The sequence below is a fragment of the Sander lucioperca genome, chromosome 14 (assembly GCF_008315115.2).
Source record: "Sander lucioperca isolate FBNREF2018 chromosome 14, SLUC_FBN_1.2, whole genome shotgun sequence".
Taxonomy (NCBI): Eukaryota; Metazoa; Chordata; class Actinopteri; order Perciformes; family Percidae; genus Sander; species Sander lucioperca.
Genome location: NC_050186.1, coordinates 22,369,686 through 22,387,358, shown reverse-complemented (window position 1 = coordinate 22,387,358; position 17,673 = coordinate 22,369,686). Strand labels below are relative to the sequence as shown.

At 39.1% G+C, this 17,673-nt stretch overlaps 2 protein-coding genes across 19 annotated transcripts in view; both read left to right on the top strand.

Annotated features, from left to right (window-relative positions):
• Positions 1-17,673, top strand: part of LOC116047038 (major histocompatibility complex class I-related gene protein-like) — a 52,219-nt gene that overhangs the window by 3,094 nt on the left and 31,452 nt on the right. The window contains exons 3-7 of one of the 9 annotated variants that reach the window (XM_035991681.1): positions 3,502-3,780; positions 4,620-4,922; positions 5,532-5,633; positions 6,313-6,330; positions 7,069-7,140. In XM_035991681.1, the coding sequence (XP_035847574.1) occupies positions 3,502-3,780; positions 4,620-4,922; positions 5,532-5,633; positions 6,313-6,330; positions 7,069-7,118 (752 nt within the window). In that variant the 3' untranslated portion in view covers positions 7,119-7,140. Of the gene's footprint in view, positions 1-3,501; positions 3,781-4,619; positions 4,923-5,531; positions 5,634-6,312; positions 6,331-6,942; positions 6,960-7,068; positions 7,235-8,708; positions 9,040-9,067; positions 9,214-16,894; positions 16,966-17,673 lie in introns of those variants that run through there. The other 8 variants (XM_031295524.2, XM_035991685.1, XM_035991684.1 and 5 more) reach the window with 8 other exon arrangements.
• The window catches only part of LOC116047037 (major histocompatibility complex class I-related gene protein-like), a 52,917-nt gene continuing 49,202 nt past the window's right edge, over positions 13,959-17,673 (top strand). For 6 of the 10 annotated variants that reach the window (XM_035991670.1, XM_035991673.1, XM_035991669.1 and 3 more), the window contains exons 1-6: positions 13,959-13,999; positions 14,093-14,230; positions 14,447-14,716; positions 15,417-15,695; positions 16,592-16,894; positions 17,358-17,459. In XM_035991670.1, the coding sequence (XP_035847563.1) occupies positions 13,981-13,999; positions 14,093-14,230; positions 14,447-14,716; positions 15,417-15,695; positions 16,592-16,894; positions 17,358-17,459 (1,111 nt within the window). In that variant the 5' untranslated portion in view covers positions 13,959-13,980. The remainder of the gene's footprint in view (positions 14,000-14,092; positions 14,231-14,446; positions 14,717-15,416; positions 15,696-16,591; positions 16,895-17,357; positions 17,460-17,673) is intronic. The other 4 variants (XM_035991674.1, XM_035991671.1, XM_035991675.1 and 1 more) reach the window with 3 other exon arrangements.

Below are 17,673 nucleotides of genomic sequence, written 5' to 3'. Positions count from 1 at the left end.
AAAAGGGTTATTCACCGTCTCCTCTATATTTATATAAGTGGGCAAATGCATTTTTGTATCAGTGCATGCATTGTCTTAGTCCGGCGGCGGCGCTAGCTTAGTTTAGCGTAATGAATGGAATCCTTTGTTGCCGTTAGCATGTCGTGAGTAAAAGTGACCCAACAACAACTAAAACAAAACCTAATTACTTCTTGTGGCCTGCGGATTCACAACAAGTAAAAATAGCAATGCAGATTAAGACTAGATGATTTCCTAGGCAGGACGGTGAATAACCCTTTTTCAACAAACGGTGGCGTATTCCTTTAAGAAAACACATGTAAATACAGAACACAACCAAATGCATAAACGCGCTGCAAATATAGAAACGATGCAAAAAGAAAAGCACACAAACCCCGAAAAAAGAAGCGATGCAAAAAGAAAAACAACTTCATTCATTTGACAACACATGCGCAGCATTCAGCAAATGCACTGCAAATACACACAACACAACCAAATACATAAACGCACTGCAAATACACACAACACAACCAAATACATAAACGCACTGCAAATACACACAACACAACCAAATAGATAAACGCGCTGCAACCAAAAATGATGCAAAAAGAAAAGCACACAAACCCCGAAAACAAATGTAACAAAAAAAAAGCTGCATCCAGATTACACAACGGAAGTTCTCCAGACCTCTAGAGGGAGCAGCTAGTGGAACAGCTGGATTTTCGACCCCACTAGGGGAGCGCGCTCTGTTTTTTTATTAGAGTCGGGTATGGCTGCAGCCTGGAGAACTCCATAGACTGTTTATTATTATTATTATTATTATTATTATTAACATAATATATTAATAATATACAGTCTATGCTCCCGTCTCATGCCCTCCCGGCTGGTGCCGTCCCCGAGCTTCAACTTTTAAAAATGAAAGCTTGCGTCTGGTCTGCTATGTCTTCGTACTTTGGTGTTTTGGAATAACTTTTTCAGCAGATGTCTTACTTACAACACGATGGAGTTAGCAAAGCAGTTTTGTTTTTATATGTGCGGGCGGGATTTATTCAGTTTGATAAATCCCACGGTAAACTGGCTGGTTTACTAAACAGGGAGGGACTAGAAATCCTGTCTGTTTTTTGTATTTCAAGAGCGAATTGCTCCACAATATGAATACAGATTGAACACTTATTTTGTTGGTAACCGTTGTTGTATAATCACAATATTACACTTGAGGAGGCCTATACTTCAGTGATGCGCCTTTCGGACCTCGAAATTAAACCCTCTCATGTAATATGGCTTAAGCTGCTGACACACAGACCTGATAATTGGCCGTTGGACAGTCTGGCGAGGTCAGTGACTCGAGTCTGTTCAGTGTGTTCCGTGCCGTCGTCCATTCGAGGGGCCGTCGGTCTTCATTTTGGCCGATTTTACATGTATAATCGGTGGGGCGGTTATACTCAAATGACCCATCTGATTGGTAGAGTGCTAACCCGGAAACACGGAGCGGAATGAGCGTGACTAGAGTCTCTCAAAATCGGATGAAGACAGATTCAGCAACTGCACGGCCTAGTTTCACGCTTAAAGCAGCCATATTATGCTCATTTTCAGGTTCATAATTGTATTTTAAAGTTGTACCAGAATAGGTTTACATGGTTTAATTTTCAAAAAACACCATATTTTTGTTTTACTGCAGTGCTCTCTCTCACTGCTGCAGATCCTCTTTTCACCTGGTCTCTGTTTTAGCTACAGAGTGAGACCTCTTTTCTTCTTCTTCTTCTGTACTATCTTTGATTGCACTGCACATGCCCAGTAGCTCAGATGTAGATCATGTCAGCTAGCTAGCTCCATAGACAGTAAAAGAAAGGCTGTTTTTACAACTTCGGTCAGTTACAAGGCAGGATTAGCTGGGAGACTTCTAAATGAGGGCGCACATGTAAGTAGTTCTTTTGTAGATTATGGTGAACTTGTGTGTGTTGTAGCAGTGCTTTGCTATTGAGAACGAGGTAGCATGCTAGCGTTAGCATTAGCATTAGCATGCTAACGAGCTAATGGTTGCGGTCAGCCTGCTCGTTTCGGCTTGTGACGTCACAAGCCGTGCCGATTTTGAACAGCTCACCCAGAGACTGAAGGCAGGACACATTCAGAAACCGTATCTCACTCTAAACAGCATGGATGGATTTTTTTCAAAGTTTGTATGTGTGTGGAAGCACCAGAGACACAACATAACACCCCAAATCCCAGAAAAAGTGATTTTTTTCATAATATGGGCACTTTAAAATATTTTCAGAAACACGTTTCGGTGAACTATTTTAGTACAATATGAGATCGTATTCTGAACAAGCCGCCATGACACACGTCTTTGAATTTCCGGAGAACTCAGAGCAACGTGACTCGTTCGTCCAATCAGCTGCCGGTTTTCATTTTTGGGCGACAATACAGATTAGCGCCGCCTGCTGTTATGGAGACGTATTACGTCTCGTCACCTTGGTGTGTTCCTCGGCACTTTTTGGACCTCGGGGAGCCGACTGATCAGTCCGACTGGCTTTTCTGCCACCGTCTGGCCGTCGGGTCTGTGTGTCAGCAGCTTTAAACAAACGTCAACGTTAAACGCTGATGCAGTTTTAAATGTTTTATTACCAGGAGTTTACAGACACGTCTCTGCTGATTGAGTATCACCTGTGACCTGAGCCGAGACACACCCACCAAACGAGAGAAAACATATCTCAAACATAGACTTAATATTTACAGTCTATGATCTCAAAGCAGTTGCACACTGTTTCACAACGGTGCACACCGTTCTGAGATTGAACGTGCCCCGCCGGCGCTCGCTCTCTCTCTCTCTCTCTCTCTCTCTCTCTCTCTCTCTCTCTCTCTCTCTCTCTCTCTCTCTCTCTCTGTGGGGTCGGAAATCCAGCTGTTCCACTTAGCTGCTCCCTCTAGAAGCCGGGAGAACTTCCGTTGTGTAATCTGGATGCATCATTTTTTTGTTGCAGTGCGTTTATGTATTTGGTTGTGTTGTGTGTATTTGCAGTGCATTTGCTGAATGCTGCGCATGTGTTGTCAAATTAATGAAGTTGTTCTTCTTTTTTGCATCGCTTCTTTTTTCGCTGTTGTGTGCTTTTCTTTTTGCATCGTTTTTTATTTGCAGCGCGTTTATGTATTTGGTTGTGTTGTGTGCATTTTTGAATAAATGAAAATGAATGAAGTTGTTTTCTTAATTTGCTTGTGTTTTGTCTATTTGCATGTGTTTTCTTAAGTTGCAGGGCGTTTGCCCCTGTCGGCCACCATATTAAAGTGACCCAAACTCATCTCCACTTTGAGATAATGAAGTTCAAAACATCAATACATAGTCAAAATATCTTCACATACACAGGAAGAGGAAAATCAGTAATACAAGACATTCTTTATTTCCTTCATTGACCTGTCATTAGTAGTAGTAGTAGTAGTAGTAGTAGTAGTAGTAGTAGTAGTAGTAGTAGTAGTAGTATGCATTATTAATTATTACAGTCTGTCTCTCAGGTGTCCACATTTTCCAGAGTATGGCTGGCTGTGAGTGGGACGATGAGACTGGAGAGGTCAATGGTTTTAATCAGTATGGTTATAATGGAGAAGACTTTCTAGCATTCGACCTGAAGACATCGACATGGATCGCTCCGAAATCACAAGCTGTCATCATCCGACAAAGATGGAATGCTGACGAATCTAGAATAAAACGCATTCAGATTCACCTCACTGAGATTTATCCTAAATGGCTGAAGATGTATTTGGACTGGGGCAAGAGCTCTCTGCTGAGAAAAGGTAGAATCACATTTCCTGATGTAGTTTCATGAACACAACAATGTTCATACAGTCTGCTCAGACTGAACTGTCATTTTATTATCACTCCAATCAGTCTGACATCACCTTCTTTTTGGCCGTTTTCTGTGGTGGTAAGATTTGATCTAGCCCTCGTCAATCAGTAGAGACTGACAAGTTAGAGTGCTCTGACATTACTTTCTATCAGTAGCCAATGATAGCCAGTGCCCTGTTAGCATATGGTAAGTAAGTTTAACTGCATTGACAGGTGGTCTGTCAGTTGGTCTGTTTGTCCTTCAGCTTGTTACAGACTGACTGGATGGCTGTAAAATACTGTACATATATTCAACAACAAAGTCTGCTCAGACTGAACTGCCTTGTATTATCACTCCATCAGTCTGACATCACCTTCCATCAATTCTGAGACTGTGATAGCCAGTGCAGTGTTAGTGAGTGTCAGTGTTTCAAAGTAGAAATACCCTTAAGACTTGTTGCTTTGCTGTAGACTATAAAAACATGTCAGATCCTTTTGTGACTGTAGTGAGTTTCTTTTGTGGTGGTGGTGGTGTCTGTCAATATAGGCCTACAAACGATATGGAGGTTGTGTAAGTGATGAGTTGTTATGGAGCACTGTCATATGTTTTTATAGCTCACAATATTGTTTAAGGGTGTAACTGTTGACGCTAATAATTTTATGTTAATGTTTTATGATAATAAACAGGTGTGGTTTACTTCATACGCTGTGTACTACTTATCTTATGAACTTATCTGGGTCACAATACACATTTCTCTCTCTCTCTCTCTCTCTCTCTCTCTCTCTCTCTCGCTCTCGCTCTCTGCAGATCTTCCCTCAGTGTCTCTCCTCCAGAAGTCTCCCTCCTCTCCAGTCAGCTGCCACGCTACAGGTTTCTACCCTGACAGAGCCATGATGTTCTGGAGGAAAGATGGAGAGGAGCTTCATGAGGACGTGGACCTCGGAGAGATCCTCCCCAACCACGATGGATCCTTCCAGATGAGTGTTGACCTGGACCTTTCATCAGTCCCAGCTGAAGACTGGAGGAGGTACGACTGTGTGTTTCATCTCTCTGGTGTGGATGACGACATCGTCACCAAACTGGACAAAGCAGAGATCAGGACCAACAGAGGTGAGACTGGAATGGGAAGTGACTGAAAGATGTGTTTAGTTTACTTTAGTTGTCCTGATGTTTATGATTTATTGATTTGTCACCTTTCTGATGCTGTGTGTAAGACTACTGTTTGATATCTGTGGCCATACTACCACATACACACAAAAAAGCCTGAACTGAAAGTTAGCGGGCTAGCTCCCTCAGCCTTTATTTCAGAGACACATTTGTAAAGTTGACTGCTGTCTTAAGACTGATGCAAACTATACCATTTCACAGAGCAGTTAACAGCTAACCAACAGCTTCCTCCATTTTTGACTCTGTTCCTGTGAGAGTCAGCACTATCATGATGGTTCGGCCAACAGGTACAAATATATGTCGCTCACCAAAGTGAGGCTCTAAACAAAAGTGTGTTTTTGTTGGATTAGCTTTTGTCTTTTGGTTTATTATGGAATAAGTCAGTCATTTTTTAGTTTTAGTTTTTAAACCAATGCACTCCACCTGTTGCAGGACAAACCAACATGTAATTGGTTCATAAGTAATGTGTGTACAGGTGTTAATAAATAGATAGATCTGTTCAATACTTCTTTGTCTATATGGTTGTAAACATTGTTGTTTTTTGTTCAACAGAGAACTCTTCTGACATGACCATTCCCATCACTGCTGGAGTGGCTGTTCTTGCTGTCGTCCTCGTCGCTGCCACTGGATTCATTTTTTACAAAAAGAAGAAAAGTGAGATACTGAAGAACTAAAAGATTTTCTCTTTTTTTACTTTAAGTTATAAAGTTAAAACAAACTATTGTAAAGCAACCAACAGGGACTGTAGCATGATGATGATGATGATGATGATGATGATAAATGTAATAGGTGAAGAGTAGAAGGGTAAAATATACTTATAAAACGTTAGCAGGAGAATGATTAATAGAGGGGATCAGATTCAGTGGGTAAAGGTGACAAATGTTCATTATCATTTATGTTATAGCTTTAGTGCGTAACGTTTTGATATTAATGAACGTCCGTTACATTCAAGCCATTGCCAAATGAGTTGCTACAAAGCTAATTAAGACTATCAGCTCCACACAACTCTCTCTGGATTTCTCAGTATGACTATGTTCAGAAGATTGTGTTGTCCGGTGCGCAGAAACTCGAGTGAAGATAATGACCTCTTCTGAAGAGTCCATCATGTTTTTTTAATCCTCCATGTCCTCCTTGGCTACTAGCAACTGTGTGGAGGAGGGGTGGGGGCTGTGTGCGATCACAGAAGGCTTGTATCATGAGGGCGCGCCGACAGTTTTGTTGTCATTACTTAGAATTCCTCGGGGGGGGGGGGGGGGGGGACAGAAACTACGCACTATAGCTTTAATTTCCAACTGTGACAACTGAAATGATTTGTCGTCTCTTCTTGTTTCAGCCAAACTCCCTCCACAATGTGAGTAGAACTTGTTTTTATTCTATTGTATCTGGTCTGACATGCTGTTACCAGGATGTGTTACTGCAAAACAGACTTGAGTAAAGACATGGAGATTATAAATTAGTAAATTATTTTCTCACTCAGGGATTTCTCTGCTAACAGAGAGACCAAAAACAATGACTGTTTGACATGACCTGGAATTACTGTAGATGGGAGTACTAAATAACATGTAATACTAGAAATAATTAGATATTTGTGTGACAGCAAAAACAGATTCAATTTTCTTGCATGGATTGTGGATTCGGTGGAAGATCAAAATAACTTCACTAACCTTTCCTCAAATAGAGAGAATTGGCTAAATATAAATGACCAACAAAATGAAATAATAACTGAAAGGGGACATTTAACTTTAATTACATTCATATAGCACCTTAAAAGCAAACAAGTTTGCACCAAAGTGCTTCACAAAGACCAAAACATATGTATAGAAGCATATATAAAAAGCTCTTGGGGTTGGAGGCTGCTGGTTGCAAATGTCACATTCAAGTTGTTGAGTCAGGTCATTGATTCTGACAGATGGAGCATGTCTCTTGGTTCTGGATAAAACATCAGATGCTAAACCTGTTTCAGAGGCTGGAAATACTGAACACCTTTTGGTGGATCTGCAGAGTTAATCTGAACGACCAGCCTCTGGACAGGCTGCATCATCCTCTGTTTATTAAAGGCAGCTCAGTAACAGTGGGTTTTTCCTTACAGCTCCTGACAACAGCTCTGAGCTCTCTGAGAAACTGAATCCAGAGACCTGATTTACAAACACATCCTGCACTGGTAAAGCAGTAAACTCTTCACATCTCCAGTTAAACAACACCTGAAATGATAAGCTTCTACAACAAACCTTTATATTAAAGACCCTAAAAAACTTCCTTTAGAACTCTTGAGTATAACTATAACATGAAATGGTCATGAAGCAACAAAAGAAAAATGTTTTAAATTTCTTTATTAGGAGTTGACAAAATGTTTGTCTCTATGTGGAATTGAAAATATTTATGGTAAAGGAATATGTTTGTGTGTGTGATTAATATTCTTTCTGTATTATAGGTTTACATACTCAAACATTCAGCTCATATACTCACTATATAACTATATAACTCTATTTGTACTCTATCTAGATGTGCATATAGTTTGGGTCTTATAGATAAACTACTGTAACATTTATGGAACCATCCCAATGAAGTAGAGGTAAATAGAATGTCATCTCTGGTGTTTGACAACTTGACAGCAACATCCTGATTATTTAGCTTAATTAAAAGAAAAATGTTGTGTAAATATTCTAATTATATATTTCTTTTAAAGTATAATTTTGGTCTTTAAGAATCTCAGCCAACACTCAGCATGTCAGATGTGTTTGATATTCTCATATTTTGTATTTTATTTTAGAATCATTAATGTCAAATAAAATTACTTTTACATTTAAATTGCATCAATTTCATTTTTTTTCTGTTGTCAGAGTAAGTAAGTGTGAAAACTTCTGACTCAGATTTATAAGATTTTAAACTTTATTAGTCAAACTAAAGTCAGAAGTCAGAAGCTGTTTTCTGGACTCCCTGTCTGATCTTTCAGTCCACTAAACCTTTGTTACAACCCAGGTCTCTGTAGGGGAAAGGAAGCAGCACAGAGGCTGTTAGAGTCTGACAGTAGACTTATTTATTACAGGAGCAAGAACTAAATGAAAGTCAACTCGTACAAGAAGCAAGCTACATGTTGTGTTACATGATACAATGTGTTTTAGACTTTAGCAGCAGACAAGCCCAAACAAAGAGCTTTAGTGGAAGCAGGCAGGAACAGGTAACAGAGACTCAGATGAAACCGTTCCCACAGAACCAGAACATGTCTAAAATCTCTTTTGGTCAGAGTTAAGTCCTCTCCAGATGTTGTTACCTCAGCAACGCTCATCAGATCATCACTGTATCCAGTATAATCAATTCATTAGTGTGGTTCCAGCTGTTTCCTGTAACTAGTTTGGGACTCCAGAAGAAGCAGTGAAGAAAGCCTGATGGAGTGGTTCACTGTCAGACACACAGGTTTTAGTAGATCATTCTGTTGGATAACTGGTTGTCAATTCCTTAAGCAGTAAAAGAGTTTATCAAAGTCCTATTCCTATTTTAAGGATTATTCAATTCAAATGTGTCTTCAACAATGAACATGATGCGGCCAGTTTCCAATAACTCTCACTCACAGGGCACACCTCATGAAGGTATTCCTGAAAAAGAACTTACTTCCTCATTTCACACCTCACCTCACAACACAAGATATGTATGTGTATGTATACATATATAAATAAGTGAATAATTAAGTTGTTTGTATATAACTAAAGGACTAAGTAGAAAGGAGGAAAGATGGAGAGGAGCTTCATGAGGACGTGGACCTCGGAGAGATCCTCCCCAACCACGATGGATCCTTCCAGATGAGTGTTGACCTGGACCTTTCATCAGTCCCAGCTGAAGACTGGAGGAGGTACGACTGTGTGTTTCATCTCTCTGGTGTGGAGGACGACATCGTCACCAAACTGGACAAAGCAGAGATCAGGACCAACAGAGGTGAGAACAAGATCAGAAGTGATCAAATTGTTTTGTTACCTCTGAGAAGGCGCTGACGTTGACCCACCATTGAGGTCACCGAGGTCTGGACCTTGGAACCAAAGGCCTCTGATAAAAGTTGTTAAATATTCTCAGTGTGTTTTTGTTTGTTTACCTAGCAGACTTTTTCATAAATGGTGTAGCAGATTTCTATGAAATTTGGAGGACAGACCATAAACTAAGAAAGAACTTAATGAAAACATTGGTGTGTATAGTGCCACACCGCTATATTTTAAAGACACAGAAGTGACTCCTGAAACATCAGTCAACAGGACAAGGTAACAACTGAAATTAGTGACTGAATTAAACCACAACTTTGTGTATTTTTGTATTTTCTTTCTTGAAACATTCTGAGTGACTGAAACACTTTGCCTCTCTTTGTCTTTTCCTCCGTCCTCCTCAGAACAATGATTACATTTCTCTGATTTAACACCACCCTTCACATCCTTGTCTCTGCCATGTGCCAACGTGTCGATATCATTCATTAGTTACCATATTTATGTCAGATATTTGTGATACAGCATATTGTATCAGTATTGATTTCAAAGTATAAAACTCTTTGTAGTGCAGTACGGGATGAATACGGTTTGCCAGAGTCAGATCACAGACTGTGAAATGTGACACAAGAAACATGACACGAGATACTCGATCGGGAAGATCTTATTATGCAATAACTTATTTTTATGTAAGAAACCCCACCAAAAGATGTTGAATACTTTGTTATTTATATATGTGTATTATTTATATTCACAGTGATAATGTTTTTTCGCTTTCTTTTGAGCGACAAGAAAGTCAAATCTTTGAAATTGTAAATACTGTTTTTATTCTGCTTAATAAACACAGATACTAAGTTAAAATCAGCCATTTGGGCTTGTTTGACTGTATTTTCTCACTGCAGGCCACTTATTGAGTGGATGACCCTTTTAGGGGCCAAGTGAAAATGTTTACTAACTGCTATGGTATGGATTACAATGTAAAAAGTAAAAGTTTTTAACTTATTATTAGTAGTAGTATATTAGCTTTATTACATGCATTATATATCACTTATATATTTCTCTTCATTTTATTTTATTTACTTTAAATATTTATTTATGTACCATTTCCTTTTCCCAAATTGTTGATATTGAACAAGGTCTTTTTTATTTTTTATCTTTTAAATAGTCCACTTGGTTACTGTCCTTGTCAAAGATTAGCCTATGTATATTTAAGCAATGTTTAAAGTCGATTACATTTAGTAAAACACAAAATATATAGGCCTATAGCCCATTACACACAACCAGGTGTGTGTCTCAATAACTTCCCCCTAGAGGGCAGCATCAACCTAAAAACTGAACCAAACTTTGCTGTAGACAAGCACGATGTCAGTGTTTTCACACCAGCATTTTCAGAGCATTGCATCTTTGTGTGTGTGCGTGTGTGTGTGTGTGTGTGTGTGTGTGTGTGTGTGTGTGTGCGCGCGCGCGCGTGTGTGTGTGTGTATGCGTGTGCGCGTGCGTTGTCAGTAATTGGGTAATATGCGGCACCTGTTGGCTCAGTGCTGGTTGGAGCCGCATGCTGAGTGGAGTTACCTGCGACCAGCTTACTGTGACCGCGGATGTTGTTTCTTCATTGTGAGTAGACTACTTTTGGTGTAAGATAGTTTGGTGTAAGAAAGAGACTTTCTGCAACAAAAGGAACATTGTAGTTAGAATGTATGTTTTGAGATTGTAAATGTTAAATGTAATAGTTTTATTTTTACATGCATTCTTTCTAAATATTTATAGTCTTTTATAATTTATTTTATACTGATACAATGTGTTTCCTGTGTTTTTAATTTTTAATTTTTTTAATTTTTTTTAACAATACTTCACGGCTGTAGAATAACTTGATGAAAACAGGTTTCTGTAAACACTGAAAATCACCTCTGATGATGTATTATTGGATGTATATATTATTATCCAGCCACTGTAGTTTTGCCTGAGTGGATACAAGTTAGATAAGCAGCAGAGAATGGCTCTTTGCTTGTGTGAGCGATGGATTTAAAGGCAGCTGAAAGATACCTTCAGACAGGGTTAGAGAATGATGTCACCTGTCAGAGGGCTCACTAGGACACCGTCAACGGCAGGACCTAATGAAGGCCTCGTAGATATTCTCATCTAACTTTTAGCACATTTTACTGTGTATCGATAAGCATGAATTAATGTCAAGATCTCTGGGAACCATCACCTTATCCTGGTGGAGAGGTTTGCGTTGTCTGGAGCTTGGTGCTCCTGGTAGGGTCTCCCATGGCAAAGTGGTCTCAGGTGAGGGGCCAGACAAAGACTGGTTCAAAAACCCTATGATTCAACGAGGAAGAGGTAGAGTTACCCTGCCCGGAGGAAGCCCGGGGCCCCCGTCTGGAGCCAGGCCCAGATGGAGGGCTTGTCAGTGAGCGCCTGGTGGCCGGGTTTGTCACGGAGCCCGATCAAGATCTAATGTAATGCTTTATTTTGGTGCTGATGTTTTGTTTTTCAATAAAGTCCCCAATTTTGAGTTTACCTTGAGTCATCTGTGATTATAGTTGCAGTAACTTTTAAATTGAACATTCAGTATTCTCACAGAGGAGTTGAATGAGAAGATCAATATCAGTGTCAACTTTGAGCAGAGTTAGCCCCCAAGGTTAGCTTAGCTTAGCATGAACACTGGAAATAGGATGAAAACATCTCGCCAATAGCTCTGTAAAAGATGCCTTCTAACAACTTCAAACATGGACAAGGTAATAAAATGAAACGTGGCTTCAAAAGAAACTCTATCCTAGTTTTTTATTTTTTACGCTGTAATGCCATATATTCTTGTTGGGCTATGATGCTAATACAGGAGAGAGAACAAATCTGAGGCTCATCAGTTGGTGAGTGGCAAGGAGCAAACCAAATGTGTTGTGCGTCCAACATCCTTCAAGTTGTTTCTTCTTTGGCTTCTATGCAGATGAAACGGTCCACTTCTGTTCTAACCTCCTGAGGAGACTAGCGTACCATGTGTTTATATGCTAACTGTGCTATATTACTATTGGATTCCACGCTGTCTTTGTTCATGTGCATTGATATTTAACTTGACATTGTGCATTGTAGTACAAGTTATGCTATTGTCCACCATTATAGGGTGGCTAAACATGTCAAATGACATTTGTAGGTAATTGATTGTTGCTAATTAAGTGTTGTGTCATTGGCTCTCAGCTGCCATGCCCAATTAAAGCCACCAGATGTCATTGTCTACCCTTGTGTTAATGTGCCCCATAGTACTGTGGTAGTTAGTGTATATTATTAAGAGCTTTGACTTTAGTTTCGCATTGACAGACCTATCTTCACAGCGCTGTAGACTAACAGTCTGGCTACACCACACATACATTCCTGGATAGGAGAAGAAATTGCTCTGGGTTGTTTGCATTTCTTTAAACCAATCACAATCGTCTTGGGCGGCACTAAGTTCTGAACGCAGCGACGGTGGTTCGGAAGTAACTTGCTTTGGTGAACCACTTGCACCCCAGAAAAGAAAACGCAGCATACCTCATTAAATGAAGTTAACTGTTCACACAATACAGTAACGTGAGCTATTTAAATTAGCTGGATACATGGTTAAACCTCATTTGCTCTTACCAGTGTATCGCCGTGTGTATTTTGACAACAATCTCCCAAAACGTCCCAGTTAGAGTAAATGTCGTAAACATATTCTCTGTAAAACTTTAAAGTCATTACCCGAAAGAACTAAGCAGGTCTGCCTTGTTGCCTGATCGAAATTTTCTTCCAAACTTGCCATGTTCAGCGTGTAGCTTGGTAGCTCGAAGTTTGTTTTCCGTAGCGAACAGAGTTTGACAACAGCAACACACAGAGAGCAGAAGGTGAGTTACAAATCCTGATGTCAGGCTTTATCCTGGAAATGTACTTCCGTTGATTCAGTCTACTTTGACGTAAACAATGTGCTCTTTAACAGCTGTCTGGAGGAAATGTTTCCAACACATCTGGCCATGCAACATCATCTAATTAGTTGGATTTCAAACATTTTAGCCTACAGCATCTGATCTGTTTAATTTTCTCATTTGGAATCCGGGCTGGGGTGAAAGTACTGTAGTGCACAAGTCCATTTTATCATGTTTGACATAAATAGATCCGAGATATGATGTGGACGGTATTTCAGTTTGAAAGGAGAGTCCAAAGTCATCACTACTAACACTGGCTTGTGTTGCCTTTTAATAAAATAAAATCTGTAATACTTGCTCAGAATTAATGCCTTACATGTAGATGTTACTGTGCAACATGTTAAAGTAAAATAATGAATCATCCAAAAACCCTACATATAAAACAGGATATTGTTGCTGACACGTTATATTAATGTACCTTATTGGTGTAGTTTAGGCCCAGTGTCACTGTGGGCTCATGCGTTTCAGTTTGGTTGATATTTGTGATTGGAGAATTTTATTCATTAAATCAGCCTATTTGTATTACATTACTTGGTATCAGGTAGGGGTGTAACAATACATTGATCTGGATCGATATATTGATTCAATCCTCAACGGTCCAAAATTATTGATACAAAGTGAAAATATCAATTCATATCGTCATCTTTAAGATGCACCTTTATTTTGAAATTCCCACTTTATATTCTTTTTTTTTTTAAATAGTTTGTTTTCAATTTAAATGTCTGGAAGAGCTTCGTAATGAACTTGTCAGATCATATTTTAGTTTCTTTCTGTGAGTTGATATAAATCAAAGTGATTGTGTTGAATAGGTTGATGGTATTGTCTGGTATTGGTCCAGGCCCCTGAATTGAATCAGATCGACATCGTATCGTGGCAGATTTTGTGATATCAGTAAATATTGTATCTTCCAAAGAATCAATATATTGTATCATAATAAAATGTGATTTATGCCCCTAGAATTAATCAGTCTTTCTAGTGTACAATGCCATGTTTCTCAATTATTCTCCTCTCTTCTTATCCCACTAATGTGCCGATCACAACGTTTAACTGCAAAACTTTCAGAACTGTCAAACTGATGAAAAATGTTCTTAAACACCAGTAATGACGTCAAAGTCACGTGGTATTCTTCATTTGGCACAATGTGTTGGAGCAGATTTTCACAGGAGTGAAACAAGTTTCCCAACTTTTGTATCATCCGCCCATCTCTCATCAGAGCAGAGACACTCCCTCCTCGGAGAAAAAACACAGAATACAGAACAGCTGAACCAGCTCGGTCCTCAGACACGTCTTTATCAAAACAAGATGAAAAAGTTCCTGTTGTTGCTTCTCTTCTGTCACGTCTCATCTCCAGGTAAGATCACATTTTAATTCTTTACTTTACTTTGAACTCAGCTCTGTGTTTAGTTTCTGTGTAGCTCTGGAACACAGCTGGAGTTTAGTTTCACTTTAACTTCACCTCCAGACTATCATGCTTTAGATTAACTGAATCATACTGCCATCATATTTATGATAAAATAATGATATGCGTCTATTTATACTGAATGTATAAAACTTGTTTGTCCTGCAGTCAAACACTCACTTAAGTTATTCTTCACGGGATCTTCTGGAGTCCCAAACTTGTCAGAGTTTGTGGGTGCTGCAGTGGTGGATGGACTTCTGGTGGCTTACTGCGACACCAACAAAAAGATAGTAGAACCAAAACTGGACTGGATGAAAACATTTTTTGACAACAACCCTCAGCATTGGGAAATGTACACTGCAGAGTGTTTTGAGAGGCTTCCTAACTTATTCAAAGCCTGGATGAATGACATGAAGCAGAGCTTCAACCAAACTGGAGGTAATATTTCACTATTTACTGCAAAGCTGTTGTACATCTTAGTTGTTTATTAAAGTGACCCAAACTCATTTCCACTTTGAGATAATGAAATTCAAAACATCAATACAGTCAAAATATCTTCACATACACAGGAAGAGGAAAAGCAGTAATACAAGACATCCTTTATTTCCTTCATTGACCTGTCAGATAATGAGACTGAGGGCTCTAACGTGTCTGTATACTTCTTAAAATAACTAAGATGTGATACTGTCTGGAATATTTGGAATTAACTTTCTTAAAATTATTGTCATGTAAAGAATAAATATTCTGTTAACAAAGGAAACTTTCATCGCGCACAATCAGACTAATAAATTCAAAGTTTTTATTAGTAATTAATTATGAAATAAGATTTTTTATAACCCGAAATATTTGTGGTCAACCATCTGAGACAATGAGCTTTTAGATCAGGGGAAACCCGGCTGTTTCCCATCATGCACTGGAGTTTTACAGTCGGTGGAGAGAAACTAACTGACTCTAAAAACTGCAGCTGACTCACTTTGTCCTGTTGTTGTAATCCAAGAAGTAAAAGTTGTGCAATAATGATGAGGCAGTGACACTATTATTATTGTTATTATTAGTAGTAGTAGTCGTAGTCGTCGTCTTATTATTATAATAGACTGTAATTATTATTATTATTATAATTACAGTCTCTGTCTCTCAGGTGTCCACATTCTCCAGAGGATGGAAGGCTGTGAGTGGGACGATGAGACTGGAGAGGTCAGTGGTTTTAATCAGTTTGGTTATGATGGAGAAGACTTCATAGCATTCGACCTGAAGACATCAACATGGATCACTCCGAAACCACAGGCTGTCATCACCAAACAAAGATGGGATGCTGAGATATCTAGAATAAAATACATTGAGATTCTCCTTACTGAGATGTATCTTGATTGGCTGAAGATGTATTTGGACTACGGCAAGAGCTCTCTGCTGAGAAAAGGTAGAATCACATTTCCTGATGTAGTTTCACGTTCATACAGTCAGCTCAGACTGAACTGTCATTGTATTATCAGTCTGACATCACCTTCTTTTTGGCCGTTTTCTGTGGTGGTAAGATTTTATTTAGCCCTCCTCAATCAGTAGAGACTGACAATTTACTGTGCTCTGACATTACCTTCCATCAAATCTGAGATTGTGATAGCCAGTGCACAGTTGGAATAAGGTAAGTAAGTTTAACTGCATTGACAGGTGGTCTCTCAGTTGGTCTGTTTGTCCTTCAACTTGTTACAGACTGACTGGATGGCTGTAAAATATTGTACATATATTCAACAACAAAGTCTGCTCAGACTGAACTGCCTTGTATTATCACTCCAATCAGTCTGACATCACCTTCCATCAAATCTGAGACTGTGATAGCCAGTGCAGTGTTAGTGAGTGTCAGTGTTTCAAAGTAGAAATACCCTTAACACTTGTTGCTTTGCTGTAGACTATAAAAACATGTCAGATCCTTCTTTTGTGACTGTAGTGAGTTTCTTTACTGTTGGTGGTGGTGTCTGTCAATACAGGCCTACAAACAATATAGAGGTTGTGTAACTGATGAGTTGTTATGGAGTACTGTCATATGTTTTTATAGCTCACAATATTGTTTAAGGGTATAACTGTTGACGGTAATAGTCAATTTCATGATCATTTAAGAAACAATACAATGTTTTATGATAAACAGGTGTGGTTTACTTCATAGGCTGTGTACTATTTATCTTATGAACTTATCTGGGTCACATTACACTTAAATGTACCCTATGTAGGTTTTGACCACAAGTAGTTCTATAGAGTAATATTTTTTTTGAGTTGATTACTGTGTATTCTCGCTCTCTGTCTCTGTGTCTGTCTGTGCAGATCTTCCCTCAGTGTCTCTCCTCCAGAAGTCTCCCTCCTCTCCAGTCAGCTGCCACGCTACAGGTTTCTACCCTGACAGAGCCATGATGTTCTGGAGGAAAGATGGAGAGGAGCTTCATGAGGACGTGGACCTCGGAGAGATCCTCCCCAACCACGATGGATCCTTCCAGATGAGTGCTGACCTGGACCTTTCATCAGTCCCAGCTGAAGACTGGAGGAGGTACGACTGTGTGTTTCATCTCTCTGGTGTGGAGGACGACATCGTCACCAAACTGGAGAAAGCAGAGATCAGGACCAACAGAGGTGAGAATGAGATCAGAGTGTGGTTAAAGGGACTGCATTTTTACCCTCCACTTTAGCTAATAATCCATCTTCAGAAACAAATCATAATAAACCAATTAAATAATTAAATTAAACCAATGCAAGAATCACTGGTCACATCATGTGATAACAAGATTATTTGATTTTCTTAGAGTCATAGAAACCAGATTGTTTTTACCACGCCCACACATCAGGATTTTAAATTACTTTTTTGTTCTTATTAATTTTTGTGCATTGCGGTCTGCCAAATGAAGAGTCGATCTTTCAAATCCAACACAATATAATTTTACAGACACACTTTTAAGATAATAGCTGATTAGCCTTATAGTTCATAGCAACAAACCCACATGTATGTATGAATATCAGATCAACAGATGGATGTAGTTCTGTTCTAACCTGATTCATCTGCACAGTATACATTATAATTTTTATTTTTCTACACCAGATAAGCCCAGTCACATGATCGTCCCCATCACTGCTGCAGTGGTTGTTCTTGTTCTCGTCTTCATCGCTGCCACTGGATTCATCGTTTACAAAAGGAATAAAGGTGAGAGAGACAAATAGAAAAATCATCTGCTTAATTGACTTTTGATTTTTCAGTAGTTTGATTTAAATGTTTGAGTTGATGCTTTAATCCAGGTTGCGTTTTGAATTAAATTGAAACAAGCATCAGTTCCCTAAATCCAACAATTTAAAGCAGCGAGGGATGGATTTATTTCAGTTTGAGTGAGTAGAAAAGGGGATCATATATTAATGTGGGG